Source organism: Aquarana catesbeiana, linkage group LG02, assembly GCF_042186555.1.
Source record: "Aquarana catesbeiana isolate 2022-GZ linkage group LG02, ASM4218655v1, whole genome shotgun sequence".
Lineage (NCBI taxonomy): Eukaryota > Metazoa > Chordata > Amphibia > Anura > Ranidae > Aquarana > Aquarana catesbeiana.
Genome location: NC_133325.1, coordinates 742,513,793 through 742,531,063, shown reverse-complemented (window position 1 = coordinate 742,531,063; position 17,271 = coordinate 742,513,793). Strand labels below are relative to the sequence as shown.

The 17,271-nt window shown below is 43.6% G+C and overlaps 1 protein-coding gene across 1 annotated transcript in view; it reads left to right on the top strand.

Annotated features, from left to right (window-relative positions):
- CYYR1 (cysteine and tyrosine rich 1) overlaps window positions 1-17,271 on the top strand; it is a 162,931-nt gene that overhangs the window by 141,773 nt on the left and 3,887 nt on the right. The window contains 1 exon segment of the mRNA XM_073617087.1: window positions 15,716-15,870. Coding sequence (XP_073473188.1) covers window positions 15,716-15,870 — 155 coding nt within the window.

Here is a 17,271-nt window from a genome sequence, read left to right as displayed (position 1 = left end):
TCATTTTCAATGTGCACTGACAGCGGGTACTGTCAATGTGCATTGATGCCTATATAATTTAGTAATGGCGGTGATCAGTGACTTATAGCGGGATGTCAATATTGCAGCGGACAATTTGACATCAACTGACACACTTTTGACTCTTTTGTAGGAACCAGTGACACTAATACAGTACCCAGTGCTAAAAATATACACTGTCACTGTACTAATGACTAGGGATGTTCCAGAACATGCGAACAGGGAAAAAATTTGTTCGAACATGCGAACACCGTTAAAGTCTATGGGACACGAACATGAATAATCAAAAGTGCTAATTTTAAAGGCTTATATGCAAGTTATTGTCATAAAAAGTGTTTGGGGACACGGGTCCTGCCCCAGGGGACATGTATCAATGCAAAAAAAGTTTTAAAAACGGACGTTTTTTCGGGAGCAGTGATTTTAATAATGCTTAAAGTGAAACAATAAAAGTGTAATATCACTTTAAATTTCGTACCTGGGGGGTGTCTATAGTATGCCTGTAAAGGGGCGCATGTTTCAGTCTGACAGCAAAATGACATTTCAAAGGAAAAAAAAGTCATTTAAAACTACTCGCGGCTATTAATGCATTGCCGGTCCGACAATACACATAGAAGTTCATTGATAAAAACGGCATGGGAATTCCCCACAGGGGAACCCCGAACCAAAATTAAAAAAAAAAATGATGTGGGGTTCCCCCTAAATTCCATACCAGGCCCTTTAGGTCTGGTATGGATATTAAGGGGAACCCCGGCCAAAATAAAAAAAAAATAAATGGCGTAGGGTCCCCCTCAAAATCTATACCAGACCCTTCAGGTCTGGTGTGGATTTTAAGGGGAACCCCGCGCCAAAATTAAAAAAAAAAAATGGTGTGGGGTCTCTCTAAAAATCCATACCAGATCCTTATCTGAGCACGCAACCTGGCAGGCTGCAGGAAAAGAGGGGGGGACGAGAGAGCGCCCCCACTCCTGAACCAGGCCACATGCCCTCAATATTGGGAGGGTGCTTTGGGGTAGCCCCCAAAACACCTTGTCCCCATGTTGATGAGGACAAGGGCCTCGTCCCCACAACCCTGGCCGGTGGTTGTGGGGGTCTGCGGGCGGGGGGCTTATCGGAATCTGGAAGCCCCCTTTAACAAGGGGACCCCCAGATTCCGGCCCTCCCCCCTGTGTGAAATGGTAAGGGGGTACAAAAGTACCCCTACCATTTCACTAAAAAACTGTCAAAAATGTTAATGACGAGACAGTTTGTGACAATTCCTTTATTTAAATGCTTCTTCTTTCTTCTTTCTTCTATCTACTATCTTCCTTCATCTTCTTCTTCTTCTGGTTCTTCCTCTGGTGTTCTTGTCCAGCATCTTCCTCCGCGGCGTCGGCGTCTTCTTCCCTTCTCCTCGGGCCGCTCCGCATCCATGATGGCATGGAGGGAGGCTCCTGCTCTTCTCTTCATCTTCTTCTCTTCATCTTCTTTTCTTTTCGGGCCGTTCCGCATCCATGATGGCATGGAGGGAGGCTCCCGCTGTGTGACGCTTCTCCTCTTCTGACGGTTCTTAATTAACGGGGGGCGGGGCCACCCAGTGACCCCGCCCCCCTCTGACGCACGGTGACTTGATGGGACTTCCCTTTGGCGTCACGGGGAATGCCACGGGGAAGTCCCGTTATTTAAGAACCGTCAGAAGAGGAGAAGCGTCACACAGCGGGAGCCTCCCTCCATGCCATCATGGATGTGGAGCGACCCGAGGAGAAGGGAAGAAGACGCCGACGCCGCGGAGGAAGATGCTGGATGAGAACACCGGAGGAAGAACCAGAAGAAGAAGATGGAGGAAGAAACCGAAGGAAGATAGAAGAAAGAAGAAGCATTTAAATAAAGGAATTGCCAAAAACTGTCTCTTGTCATTTTTAACATTTTTGACAGTTTTTTAGTGAAATGGTAGGGGTACCCCACTTACCATTTCACACAGGGGGGAGGGCCGGGATCTGGGGGTCCCCTTGTTAAAGGGGGCTTCCAGATTCCGATAAGCCCCCCCGCCCGCAGACCCCCACAACCACCGGCCAAGGTTGTGGGGATGAGGCCCTTGTCCTCATCAACATGGGGACAAGGTGTTTTGGGGGCTACCCCAAAGCACCCCCCCAATATTGAGGGCATGTGGCCTGGTACGGTTCAGGGGGGCGCTCTCTCATCCCCCCTCTTTTCCTGCAGCCTGCCAGGTTGCGTGCTCGGATAAGTTGATAGCCGCGAGTAGTTTAAATGACTTTATTCCTTTGAAATATCATTTTGCTGTCAGACTGTTCTAAACACGGGAAACGTGCCCCTTTACAGGCATACTATAGACACCCCCCCAGGTACGAAATTTAAAGGGATATTACACTTTTATTGTTTCACTTTAAGCATTATTAAAATCACTGCTCCCGAAAAAACAGCCGTTTTTTAAAACTTTTTTTTGCATTGATCCATGTCCCCTGGGGCAGGACCCAGGTCCCCAAACACTTTTTATGACAATACCATGAATATAAGCCTTTAAAATTAGCACTTTTGATTTCTCCCATAGACTTTTAAAGGGTGTTCCGTGGCATTCGAATTTGCCGCGAACACCCCAAATTGTTCTCTGTTCGGCGAACTTGCGAACAGCCCATGTTCGAGTCGAACATGAGTTCGACTCGAACTCGAAGCTCATCCCTACTAATGACACTGGCTGGGAAGGGGTTAACATCTAGGCCAATCAAGGGGTCTAAATGTGTGCCAAACAATGTTTACTGTGTTTACTGTGTGTACTGTGTGCTGTTTCTACTAGGCAATGTGCAGGTTTTTATTCCCTGCTTTGCAGAGAGAGGAAAAAAGCGCATCGTTGCTGCAAGTAGAGAGCCCTGTGTTGTGCAGCTATCATTGGCTTAGCCGATCGGTGGGTTCCAGGCATAAATCATTGGCTGGGACCTGCTGATCGGCTTGTGCTGCAGCTAATGACAGCACAGACAGGGTGGCAGGAGCCCCCTACCAGGAAATACCAAATCACAGACTTGTCCGTGATTTGGCACAACAAACTCGCCTGCCGCAGTATAAGTGCAGTGGGCGTTCCTGAAGAAGTTAATGAACATTTTATAAAGCTGCAGTTTTTTTTATACCCTACAGGGCTCCTTGACTACATAGGCTATTGTATGAAATTGGTGAACGCTAACCAACCAAGCTCCTTCTCTTGGTGGTCCACCCATGGTTTCACAGAGGTCTGACATTTTCTCTCCTCTCGCATTCTTCCCTCCTGGTCTACCTTTCAGGGTACCCATGAGGCGCTCTCTGCGGAATTCTTTCTTCATTGAAACACAACTCCTATCCTTTTTCAGAAAACATTTTTTTGAACAACTTTTGATTTATATGGACCTTTGGGTTATCCCATTAGGTCGCCCAGTAGACAGCTAGTACCCATAAAAGCTTCTTAATTGTTATGCTCAGTGAACTATACCTCTGTGCGGGTGAACGTTTGTCAAGATGTTATACTTATTACAATTAAAATAATTCTACCAGAAAATGGTGAACGTAGCCTTTAATCCTTTTTTGATACCACTGACATAAAGCTCACAGCAGAGGCAGCGAGCACTTTCCTACCCGCTCCAGGCGGCCACAGCTGGGAATGTATGTGTACTTTACAAGCCGACTGTCTTCTTTCTGAAACCTCTCAAGGTGCCTCCAACAGAGGGGTGGCACTCCACTAGCTGTCTCAATAGGAAGAAATTCAAGCAAAGAGAGCGAATGCTGCCAAATAATTAAAGTGCTCAGGAAGTGTACGAGGGATTTGACTCATTTTAGGATGCATAACCACATTTCAGCCTTTGTGAATTGTGTGTGCTACTCCTTATAATATTATTGTTATGTATTTATACACATCTTTAAAGTGGTATTTAAAAAAGTACAAAACTGTTTGTTATATCCTTTAATAAAATATCCATTATGACTGCTTGGTGTGTACCTTGTGCTAAAGAACTCTGCAGACAACAGAATCTACAATAGATCGCTAAACCAAAAGAACATAAAAATTCAACACAATATGTATACAGTGCTTGTGTGTGTGTGTGTGTGTGTGTGTGTGTGTGTCATAGATATAGATAGATATATATAGATATCTCTATATAGATCTATATAGATATCTCTATATAGATCTATATAGATATATATATTTTTATATACATATAGATAGCTAGTTATATATAATATTTTTTTTTTCACATTTTTTTAAATGTTATTTTTATATTTGGAAAAATGCCTAAATCTGTGGTTTGTAATCCTGTGGAAAGGTCTGATGAGCAGGGGATTAAGGGAAGGTATGGATTGGGTTTTATGGCAAAAGTCATCTTACCTTTTTTAAATAAGCCTCTTTTCCCATAATTTTTTTTTTTTTTTTTTTGGAAAATGTGTTTATTCAAACATTTTTGTAGACATACAATACAACACAACACATACAAAACTTATCTACCAGCCCCCCCCCCCCTTGAATTCCCCCCACCCCTACCCCCTCCCTGTGCATTTCATACAGTACAGGAGCACAATCACCTTTATCAACTTCGTCACAATAACAATGTTTTCCTTGGATCTCATGCATTACACCCTCTTGCAGTTTAACTATGGTTTAGAGTGGGTCTAAATCTCAGTAGTTCCTACATTAGAGTGTCATTAGCGTCAACCCAGCACTGCCACACCTTCTCGAACTTTTTAGGACAACCCCTACTTAAGTATGTAGCTTTGTAAAGTGGCAGTGCCTTGTTGACAACGTCTTTCCAGTAGGACACCATTGGTGGTTGAGGCTTTTTCCAGCATAATAAAATGGCCATGCGTGCATAAAACAATGAAAGAGATATCATGGTCCTATGAGCTCTACGCGGTGCTATCTCCTCCACTAGGCCCAGCAGACACACCGACCCTGTAAGCGGGATAGGTATGGTCAGTAAGGCTTGAATGGTACGCGTGACCCCCGTCCAGAACTCCCGAATCAGCCGGCAATGCCAAAATATATGGTCAAAGTATGCAGGGTCAGCGGTGCATTGCTAGCACTCAGCTGTGTCAGTGCCATATATACTGCCCAACCTTGCTGGGGTATAATATACCCTGTGTAGTAGTTTAAATTGGATGAGCCTATCTCGAGCTGACACTAGAATCCCAAACAGGTGGTCCCACATATCATCCCAGTCATCTCCTCCGAAATCAGGTATTAGAGCACTCTATGTATCTCTGCACTTACTAAGCATTTTTGATCTTTCTACGAATAGTTCTTTATAAACTTCTGATAGAGGTTTTTTTAAATTTTCCTCACATAGTAAGGACTCCAAAGGAGATGACCCCAGCACCAGAGCATCAGATCTAAATCGCGTCCGGAACGCGTACCTTAGTTGTATGTAACGAAAGAAGTACCAGTTAGGCAACCCATATTTGTCCTTCAATTGGTTAAAAGTGAGTAATTTCCTACCCTCAACTATGTGTTTCAGTTGTTTTATACCCACCCGTGCCCAAATGATGGGGTCAAGTATCGTACCTTAATGAGGTAATATAGGGTTAAACCACAATGGAGTATCCGGTGACCTTACACCTATCTCAGATTTTATCATCACCTGTGCCCTGTCCCACGCGCGAACCGTGACGCGCATTGAACCAGTCAAAGTTGACGAAACTGGGGCACCCCTGTATAACAGAAAAGACAGGCTTTCATATGACCCCACATGAGCAGCTTCCAACACATTTGCTGCATCCCCATCATCACGTAGTAGCCAGCGTCTAGCGACCACCATTTGCCCCACCATAAAATATTTAAAGAGGTCTAGAAGGGTCAGCCCACACTGTCCCAGTCCCACCCTGTCCCACCCTGTACTGCAGACCATAGAAAGGAACCGAACAGGCTGTTCACACGTTTAAAGAATGAAGAGGGGATCCATATCGGGGAATTTCTTAAAGTATAGAAAAACTGGCAAAATCTTCATCTTAAGAAGATTAACCCTTCCAATGAGTGAAAGAGGCAAATGCTTCCAAGAGTCAAGCTGTGTTTTAACCTTGGTTAGTAACGGAAGGAGATTCAGTGACATGTAATCTCCTATTTTAGAAGTTATGTGAATACCGAGGTATTTAAACTGTGATACCCAGATAATGGGAACCTTTTTTGTCGCCAGAGCCTGAGCACCCATGTCAATGGCCAATGCATTTGATTTCTCCTGTAGAAAGAGAAGCATGTCATCTGCATATAAGGCGGTACATTCACGGATGCTTCCTACCTCTAATGCCTTTACATCAGGTGATTTCCTAAGCGCTATGGCAAGTGGCTCTATCGCCAGGGTGAATAATGATGGTGACAGAGGGCACCCCTGATGCATTCCCCTATTCACCGCAAACTGGGGTGAGACTGACATACCTAACTTGATGGCTGCCACTGGCTTACTGTAAAGCAAATATATCCATGTCCTAAACACGTCCCCAAACCCCATATGTCTCAACACCGCCGACATGTAATTCCAGTCCACGGAATCAAAGGCCTTAGCCATGTCGAGAGACACCACCACTTTAGCCCCATGATTAACATGCTCAATTTGTAGGTGTGTGAACAGCCTGTGAAGGTTTGTGTCCGTCGACTTCTGGGGGATAAAGCCTGTTTGATCAATTGCCACTAGAGTAGTAATAACCTTTGACAGCCTTGTGGCTAATATTTTTGTCAAGATCTTAAGATCCTGATTCAAAAGTGCTATGGGTCTATAAGAAGAGCAGGTTAACGGGTCCTTACCCGGTTTTGGCAGAAGGATAACCTGGGCCTCCAATAGCGAGTCCGGGAGAATCTTTTTTTTTTTTTCTAAACAGAAAAGAAAAAGAGACCTAAGCCGTGGAACCAGGGCCTCCAGATATGATCTGTACCACTCTATACACAGCCCATCGGGGCCTGGAGATTTGTGCGGAGGGAAGGAACTAATTGCTATTTCAATCTCCTTCTCTGTTATCTCAGCCTCCAAATCATTCCTATCTGATTCCGACAGTACAGGTATATCTAAGGTGGACAACAGTGTCTCCGATTCTTGTGCGTTGTAAGCAGGGATAGGGGGATATAGTGTCTTGTAGTATTCCACAAACGTATCCAGAATATCAGCTGGGTCCGTAAGAACACCCTGGCGATTTTTAATACAAGGTATGTTTGTTTGCATTCTTTGTTCTGCTACTAGAGTGGCCAGTAACTTCCCATTTTTGTCACCCTGTTCAAAGATGGACTCAGACCTCCTTGTCCAGGAAGTATCTGTTAGCTCTGTAAAGTGCAGCGCCAAAAGACGGTGAGCCTCCAATAGCTCTAAAGTAGGTGATGTCTGGTTATTTGCATGAGCTAATTCACGCGCCCTTTCCTCATCCTGTAGTTCTTGGGTTTTAGTATTGAATAACTTACGTGCCTGTTTGATGGCTGATATATATTGTCTCCGCATACATGCCTTAAAGGTGTCCCACACAATAGGCAGATCAGCCGATTCAAGGTTGTCCTCCCAGTAACCAGAGAAGTGCAGTGCCACCTGAGAGGATACTGACTCTACCTCCAGCCAGCCCGGGTTTAAACTCCATGCTCCACCCCTAAGCCCTGAGGGCAGACCAAGTTGCACAGATAAGGGCATATGATCTGAGAGGCCTCCAGCAAGATAATTAGCGCCCCGTACTAACTGCAGCATGGGACCATTGGCAAATGCCAGATCTATCCGTGAGGACGATCTGTGGGTTTTTGATAAATGGGAGAAACTCCTGGTGGTTGGATTTTTCCACCTCCACAGCTTTGTCAAAGAAGCCGTGTCTGCCCAGGCAGCCAAATCCACTGATGCCGCTCTGGACGCGTTGGACGAGTCCAAGGCGGTACATAAGATGGCGTTGAAGTCACCTGCTATCAATAGGGGGAGATGTATGAAAGGAGCCAACTTACCCAGCAGATCATACAGCACCTGAACCTGGAATGGGGGAGGAACATAGAGGTTCACCAGCACCATTTTATGCGTATACAGATCAGCCACGACAATTATGAACCGACCACCCGGGTCAGTTATGACCTGATGAATGGTACAGGGTACCGCCTTGCTGATCAGGATAGCAACTCCTCTGGCGTATGTGGAGTATGTGGCGTGAAAAGCACGCTGAATCCATGATCTACGCAAGGACAACACTCTGTTCCCATCCAAGTGTGTCTCCTGTAAGAACACCAGCTGTGGTTTGACCGGTTTCAAGTATTGGAACATCAAGGCTCGGCGGAACTTATCGTTTAAGCCTCTGACGTTCCAAGACACCACGTTAACAATTGACCCCGCCATAGTCGTATATTAACAAAACATAGAAATCACCATATACCATAAAATTTAGCATGTGTGACCAATAGATCCCTGTATTTGGTATGTATACCTGAATACTAATGTCACCAGAAACCCAATATGGAATATTGCACATTCTTCGAACAAAGTTCCCAAGTCCCATGTAACCCCCTGCTGCAGTGTTAAGAAACCAAAAAAAACTATGCACCCAGCTTGTTCCCAAAACTTGTCTCCAAACAGTGAGAGAACGTGAGCATAAAAAAAGGGGTCATAACAAAACAGAAAAAAACAAAACAAAAAGCGAAAAATTAGAAAAATCCTGAGTCCGTCAGTCTGGAAGACATCGTTGTCCGTGCCTTTTTTTTGCTCCGTGCCTTCAGAGCGGAATCATTGCATTCCCTTTGATGGGAGAGGAAGGACCTTTCTGTCCGTCAGGAAACATTCAAGTTCAAGAGAAACTAGCAGGTGAGGACCGTTAAGATGCAGGATGTGTGCTGGGAGTAAACAATAACTAGCTGATACCTTGTGCAAGGGCATCATTACCCAGTCTCCTCCATCTTGAGCATGGAAAAGAGGACCACCCCCCCCCCACACACCCACCTACCTACCCACTCGAAAACAGGCAAAAAGATGAATGGAAACAGAAAAAAAAAACAGAAACAGTCCCGCACCTGCAAAAAAGAAAAAACAAACAAAAAAGGGAAAGAGACATACTCCAACCGCTGACAAGTTAGCTTCTTGACTCACAGCCCGTCGATCCAATCGTTGGCATCCATAGGTGTGTTAAAGAAGCGAACCGTGCATTTGTAAGAAAATCGTAGCTTGCTGGGGTAGAGCATACTATATTTTATATCCTTTTCTCTCAGCCTGGGTCTCACCTCATTAAAGGATCTGCAGCGTTTCTGAACCTCGGCTGAGAAATTTGGGAAAAACATCACATTGGTGTTTTCATAAGGTATTTCTGGGTGCTTCCGCGCCTCCGCCAGTATCATATCTCTGTCCCGAAAATTCAAGAACCGCACCAAAAATGGTAGCGGATGTGCACCTTCAGGGCGATGACACGTGGGGACTCTGTGGGCCCTTTCTACCACGTATGTGGGAGGCATGTCAGGAAGGCCTAGCAGGTTCTTGAACAATGATTCAGCGAATGAGGCAGGACGGGAGCCATCAGCACCTTCCGGGAGGCCCACCACGCGGATATTATTACGTCTTTGCCTATTTTCAGCATCGTCCACTTTAAGGACCAGGGAACTCTTTGCCCATTGTAAATCTGTTATCTGTGCAGCCTGGGTGCCCTGCTGAACTTTCACCTCTCCAATCCTGCCCTCTGCCTCTGACAGCCATCCCTTGATCTTGTCCAAATCATGGCGGATCAGCGTGCCTTCAGACACCATGTTTTTCACCTGTACCATCAGCATGGTCTTAAAACCATCTATAGCCTCTAGGATGGGTTTAGTGATAGCCTCCGGGGCTGCCTCCAGTAGGTTAGGGGATAATGGCATGTCCTGTTCGGGAGCAGGAGATGCTATGGCTGCATAGGTTTTCACTGGCCTCGGCTGCGTCTCTCGTCCACGCTGTGTTCCTGATGTGTTAGGCAAGATGGCGCCCGGTGAATCCGCGATCCGCCCCCTTCCCGAGCGCTGTTGTTTCGGGTCTTTTAGCACCTTACCCCAGCCCTTTGCAGACATTCTTACGGTCCACGGATGGTCCAGTACTCCAGGTGAGTGAAAGGGAGGTCCCCCTGGCGGAGAAGGAGTGAAGGAACAGGGTAATTTTCACGGATGTGCACGGAGCTCTAGCAGCACACGTCTTCTCTGGCTCACATCCCAGCCACGCCCCCTCATAATTTTGTTTTTAAAAAAAAAATGTAAAGTGTTGTGCAAACTGGCTCTATATAAATTCTGTATGATTATTTATTACAGGTACTTTCTATAGCACTGTTAATTTACGCAGCTCTTTACATATTTATTATACATTCACATCATAATGATACTATAAAAGAAGAGTTCCAGTCTGGAAAAAAAAAAAAAAATAATAATTAAAAGTCGGCAGCTACAAATGCTGTAGCTGCTGACTTTTAATATAAGGACCCTTACCTGCCCAGGGATCCTGCAATGTTGGCACCCCAGCTGATTCATCAGTCGGCTTCGGGTGCAGGCGCCAGCATCTGTAGTAAGGGAATCGGGAAGTGAGGCCTTGTAGCTTTAGAGCCTGTTTCCTACTGTGCATGCGCGAGTCACGCTGCACTTTCTGAATTATATATGTATTTAATTATAGTTTAGAATTAGGAGATTATGTTTACTGATCATGTCTTTTATTGTTATAATTGAGTACACTATGTATACCTCCTCATTGTGCAGCATTCTAGGCTTTAGCTCGGCTTCAAGTATTGTTTATCCGTTGCTATGTCAACGGCGTACATATAAACTGAATGGCTGGCACCGGACTCCTCATCCCTTTGATAAAGTCACGTGGTGTGACGCAACGCGTCAGGGTAGGAGGAGTCAGGTGCCTACGCTTCTCGGGGACGGCCGAACCCGGAAGCCTCACACATCTACTGTTCGCTGCTAATTTTAATGTAAGTTGTTATAGTTTTTGAATAAACGGATATTTCATACTGCACCATGAGACCTCTCCTTTGTTTTTAAACAAACTGCTGGGACTGCTGTGAGTGCTGGGAGCTGCGGGAAAAGTTGCAGAGAGACGGATTTATCTGTTACCTAAGAAACACTGCAGAAAATACATCCTCTCCTAGAATACGTATCCGCTTCACTTGGCCCATTGGGGGCCGCTGCTGGAGGTGAGAGGCTGGGGGAAACACTTGAGAGATGCACTAGAACGTGCATAGAAGAAAAAACACCAGTCACTGCACATTTTGCACCATATTTAAAGACTGTTTTTTTGGAAGTCACTCAGCACTACTGCACTTTCTATATGGACTAATCGCACTATTGTCACCATTTGGGACAGTGTCTCTTCTGTGGGATTACTTGTCCTATTACATTTGATTTTTATTTATTTCTATTTATTTAATTATATGGTTTTTTATTTTTTTGTTTTCACAAGTATTTTCAATTATTATTAATTATAGATTGGATTTAGATATGACTGCAACATTATTATGGGATTTACTTTTATATTGCAGATCAGATGGGAATTTTTGCTGACCGTATAATTATTTTTTTGCACTGTATGCTATTACATTCACTTTGTAGTTCACGTTGATGATTTATATACTTTGTTATTTAGCACCAGAAATGATTTGATCTCCAGCCATTTTCTGTGAGACATTGGACGCCATATGTGTGTTGGTCTTTGGAGCTTTTCAGTCTGGGAAGTCAGTGTTTTATAATTTTTTTACCACTTGAAGATGGGTAGTTGACATTTATTTATTGAGCACTGAGATTATTTATTATTTTGAGCATTCGATTGCTGCTTATTTGCACTGCAGGAATTTTGTTTTTGATATATTCATGCATGGTGATATTTTGAGGCTTTAAATTTTGTTTCTGGTATTGTATTGGGTGGAGTCCCATTTTTGCTTATTTTATCCTTACAGTTTAGTTCATTTTAATTGCGATTTTGGATTATTGATATTTTGTACTGATTGATGGAGTAGCGCCACATATCTCTACTGAATTTCTGAATGGTCCCGCTGTCTTCTGGGACCTCTGTGTGTCCCAGGAGGCAGCAGGGGGAGGGGGGGGTTGAAGGAGGAAGGGCCGGAAATGACGTAGATTGCCGTGCTGTGATCTTACCCAGAAGTGGTAGCGGGTACCTGTAAAAACCAGGTATATACTGACCCTTTCTACACAAACACTAATTACAAGTAAACAGATCACAGGTGAGGATGGTTACTTTTAATAGCCATTCAAACCCCTTTGTGTCAACTTGTGTGCATGTTATCAGGCCAAAATCACCAGGGTATGTAAACTTTTGATCAGGGTCATTTGGGTAGTTTCTGTTGCCATTATGTTTTAAAAAGAGTAAATACAGTTGATTGATAATAAATGGCTTCAGCCAAACACTAATCATGAGTGAAAGAAAAGTTTTTGCGTTATCATTCAGATTCTCTGAAAAATGGCCAAGAAATCATAAATTCTGCCAGGGTATGTAAACTTATGAGCACAACTGTAGCTCCCAACTGTCCCTGATTTGGAACCAGTGCCGGGACAAGGTCATCCGGTGCCCAGGACGAAGATGGCAAACTGCGCCCCTTTTTTTGGTGGTATTTGTACACCACTGGGTGTTTTAGCTTTTATTATATGAATGAGAAAAAACTAACATTTTGAAAATTAAAAATATTTTTTACTTTCTGCTATAAAACATCCAATAATTTTTTTTAAAAAATAAGTGTGTGTCAGCCACTTCCATACCGGGCCTTTTTCTGTTAACTTTTTGTTTACAAGTTTAAATTTTAGTATTTTTTGCTAGAAAATTAATAAGAACCTCCAAACATTTATATATGTTTTTTTTAACAGAGATATTAGGTAATGAAATCGCAGTTGTTGCAACTTTTTACAAAACTCGGTATTTGCGCAGCAATTTTTCATGAAGTAAAAAGAAAATAACACTGAAGTTAGCCCAATTTTTTTTGTGTAATGTGAAAGATGTTACTCTGAGTAAATAGATACCTAACACATCACGCTTTAAAATTGTGCACACTCATGGAATGGCGCCAAACTTTGGTACTTGCAAATCTCCATAGGCGATGCTTTAATTTTTCTTTACAGGTTACCAGTTTAGAGTTACAGAGGAGGTCTTGGGCTAGAATTGTTGCTCTTGCTCTAACGCACAAGGCGATACCTCACATGTGTGATTTAAACTCTGTTTACATATGTGGGCGTGATTTATGTATGTGTTTGCTTCTTTGCGCAAGCACGTGGGGACGGGGGCGCTTTTTAATTATTTTTTTTATTTAATTTTTTTTTTTTCTTTTTTTACACTTTCTCTTAAAGATTTCTTCTCCGGACTGGAAAGATTGAGATAAAAAAATAAACTGTCTTGGCCTTTTCAGCTGCGTCCCCGGCATTGTTTACTTCCGCTGACCCAGATATGACGTCATAATGGTCAGTCTCTGGCTCGCCGATTGCACAGGCGAGCCAGTTGAAGCGCGGGAGGGGGAGTGGTCCACGCCCGCCGCCTGTAAGAACGTTCAAGCGGCTGAACTGCCACTGTGATTGTTCTTACGGTGAAGGGAATCACCGGCTGAAAAATGAGGCCTGCAGCTGCAGGCATCACTCCGTCCCACTCAAAGTCCAGGATGTCCTTGGGCTGGAAGTGGTTAATTGGTTTGTATGAAAGCTATAGCGCCTACAAATGATGGGATATAATACAGGAATTAATTTATTTTTTTTAGACTAGTAATGGCGGTAATCCGCAACTTTATAGTGGGACTTGACTAATCGCCAGTGACATCACCAGTGCCACTAATACAGTGATCAGTAATCATTCTTTACACTGCCACTGTACTAATGGCATTGGCTAGGAAGGAGTTAACATCTAGGGGTGATCAAGGGGTTAACTGTGAGCCTAGCAATGTGTGCTGCTTTTTACTATTGATTGATTTGTTTATTTTTCCTTTTCACTAATGCATCAGTGACCAGTGCCAAAACATTAACCCCCTCATACTGCATATTACAAAGACCAGTGGTAATTAACCTCCCCCTCCCCAATTCGAACAGTTAAGCAGATTGACACCTGCAGATTAGTTTACTACTTGTGTGATGCACACTCGCTTCTTCCTCTAGATTGCTGCTGCTGGACCTGCGAGTGCACTTCATCAGTGTTGCCAACCGTCAGTATTTTTACTGACAGTAAAAAACTGGCATTTTTCTCCTGCTAGGAAATGTCAGTGACAGGAAAAGGTTGCCAGTAAAAAATATGGTTGTAATGCTCGTATTCTCAGTTCCGGTCTGGAGCCATCAGAGGCAATCTGAGTGCCCGCTACAGTGTGTTCTAATGGCACCGGCGGGAGTCACGTCTGGCGAAAGCGTTGCCTGAGCTGATGTCATGGCGCAAGGGAGCTGAGCGGCCAGAGCAGGTCTATGGGATGGGAGCAAGGCAAGCCGGGAATGGGACTGTCAGTGCTGTTTGGACTGATGAGACCACCTGTCATATAGAAAGACTGTCACTGTGACTTGTGAGGGGACGTGTCCTGTCGGTGAGGTGTCATCATCGTCTGTACTGCTGCACGCGCCTGTCCGTTTCATGTGTGTGTTTCCCGCCCATTCTAATTTTTTGCCCTCCTGAGTCCTGTCCCTGAGCTACTTACTTACTATATCAAAAATAAAATAAGAAATATGTTTTTTGCCTTAATATCTGCCTTAAATCACATTGCTAATTGCATATTGTACCTGTTTGTAGCCTAAATACTGAAATGTGCACCTAAAACTGTAATTTTGTAACTTTTGGAAATGCCAGTAAAAACTTGGCTGTGCCAGTAATTTTTGGGTGTCGTGTCCGTAAATTTCAATCTGCTAGGTTGGCAACACTGCACTCCATGCTCCTCTCCCATCCCGCCACCGGCTGGCCTCTCACTGACGTCACGCCGGGCCTGGACTAGGAAGCGCCTGTCAGGTGGATATACTCTGCCTGACAGGGAAGTAAAGGGCCGGTCCGTCCTAGGCTTGTGCAAGAGCGCACTCGGCACATTACTGTAACTATGTAGCAGTAGCGCGGCCGGCGTGTACAGTCAGACAATGTACTTGTGCAGCCAGATTGTAGCAGCACACTGCGGGCACTTCCCCCCTTTCTCCCGTAAATTTTTTTGCCCCCCCCCCCATACCTGCCCTGTTTGGAACAAAGTCCCTCCATCCCATGTTCCTCCTCATTTTGTCCTTTTTTTCCTCCTCGTTTTTTCCTTTTTTTTTCCTCCTCATTTGTCCCTTTTTTCCTCATTTGTCCCTTTTTTTTCCTCCTCATTTTGTCCCTCATTTTGGACTGATCAATATAGTTGTATAAAAAAAATACACTATTTATCTATCAAAAAGTGTTTCCCAGTGCTAAACCTTTCATCCAATTTCTAAATTGCTGAATTTGTAAATTTCGAAAGCCAGTATAAAGGAATAGTCGTGGTAAAAAAAAAAAAAAAAAAAAACACTTGTGGGTTTTACTAATCAGTTTTTTTTAAATGTATTTCTCCTTTTAAGTGGGCGTGGCAAGGGGTGTGTCCTAGGCCTACATATTTTTTGCTAATAGGTGTCCTTCATTCCCATCTCAAAAAGTTGGGAGGTATGCCTACAAGATTGGAGATCATGATCCATTACCATTATTTGTAAATTCCATGCTGTGATCTTAAACTTACAGCAGCAGGTTTATTGGATACCCAGGTCTATAACCTTCAACAGGTACACTTTTTACTAATGTTAGAAGGACTTGTTCTTAACCTCTCATTTTGTGTGTTTCAGTGGCACAGCGATAGCAGGAATTGTGTTTGGAATTGTGTTCATTATGGGAGTTATCGCCGGGATCGCAATCTGTATCTGTATGTGTATGAAGAACAGCCGAGGAACCCGTGTAGGAGTTGTCCGAACACATATCAATACCATCAGCTCATACTCGGGTAAGGGGGACGTGTGCCACTAAAGAGATACTCTAGGCTCGGAGAGCATTCTTGGCCTGAAAAAGGGAAAAAATAATATATTGCAGTTTACTGGTCCTTAGATGAGGTTGCTGCTTAAGTTTTTTTTTTTTTTTTTTTTGGACTATAAACATTTTCAGCAAGGACAGAAAATAGCTGTTGATCTTGCCAGAAAATGCAATCTCCTGCCTCCAAAGCTCCAAAGAAAGCACAAACATCCTCTTTCTTGTGTAAATTACTAATCCCATCAATCCCTCATTCATAGAGATGAACAAAGGCAGAAATGTTTGAAGTCCAACCTATGTGAAAGCCATGGCTTCCTCCATAGGTACAGTGAACAAATTGGGGTAGACATAAAGGCATCCCAACTGTCCCTGATTTCGAGGGACTGTCCCTGATTTGGAGCAATGTCCCTCTGTCCCTCTTTACTCCTTATTTGTCCCTCATTTGTCCCTCATTTTGGTCTGATCCTCATAGTTGTATATAAAATGCACTTTTTATCTTTCAAAAAGTGTTTCCCAGTACTAAACCTTTAATCCAATTTCTAAACTGCTGCCTTTGTACATTTTAGGAGCCAATATAAAGAAAAAGTAGTGGTAAACAAAAGCCCTTGTGGATTTAATTAACCTTTTATTTGGTTCATTTTCCTTTTAAGGGGGTGTGGCAGGGGGCGTGTCCTATGCCTACATACATTTGTTAGTAGGTGTCCCTCATTACCATCTCAAAATGTTGGGAGGTATGCAAAGGAACAGGAAGGAAGTTTGTGGTAATCACAGCATATTTTCTTTATTAATGTGTCATCTCTTCTGTCTTATTTTATATGTTTACCTTTATTTTACAGTGCTCAAGGGAGTTAATGGACACTCACTCACTATTACACTATTAACCCCCCCCTTAAAACATTAATATACACCTAAAAGTGAAAATTTCTGTAACAGAAATTTGGGAAAGCTAGCATGCTATGGACATGTGCGAAAAATAAATATTAGAGGTCTGTTTTAACTTTGCAGGCTTTAGCACCCTCTAGTGTGTGCTACTAGTAGTGTGAGTATACCCTGAGTCATGTTAACTGGTGAGTCTGTAATTGGGTCAGGGTTAGAAGAGTTCAGGGCTGGATGACTCATCCTGGCCGCTCGCTGGGTGGAAGATGGAGAAGCAGTGCTGAGAAGAGGCTGTGCTAATTTATCCACAAAGGGATAGGATATTCCTAGCCTGTAATGGGCTACTGTTGAATTGACAAAAGACTGTTAATTCCACCAGAGTGATCAGCACGTGCTGTACATATGTGAACCAAGTTTGTGCAGGAGGAAGGAAGAAGAGGATTACTTCGTAAAAAGGGAGGAAGGTGTCCCCTTTTTGTTCTGTGTTCTGGACATTTTCAAG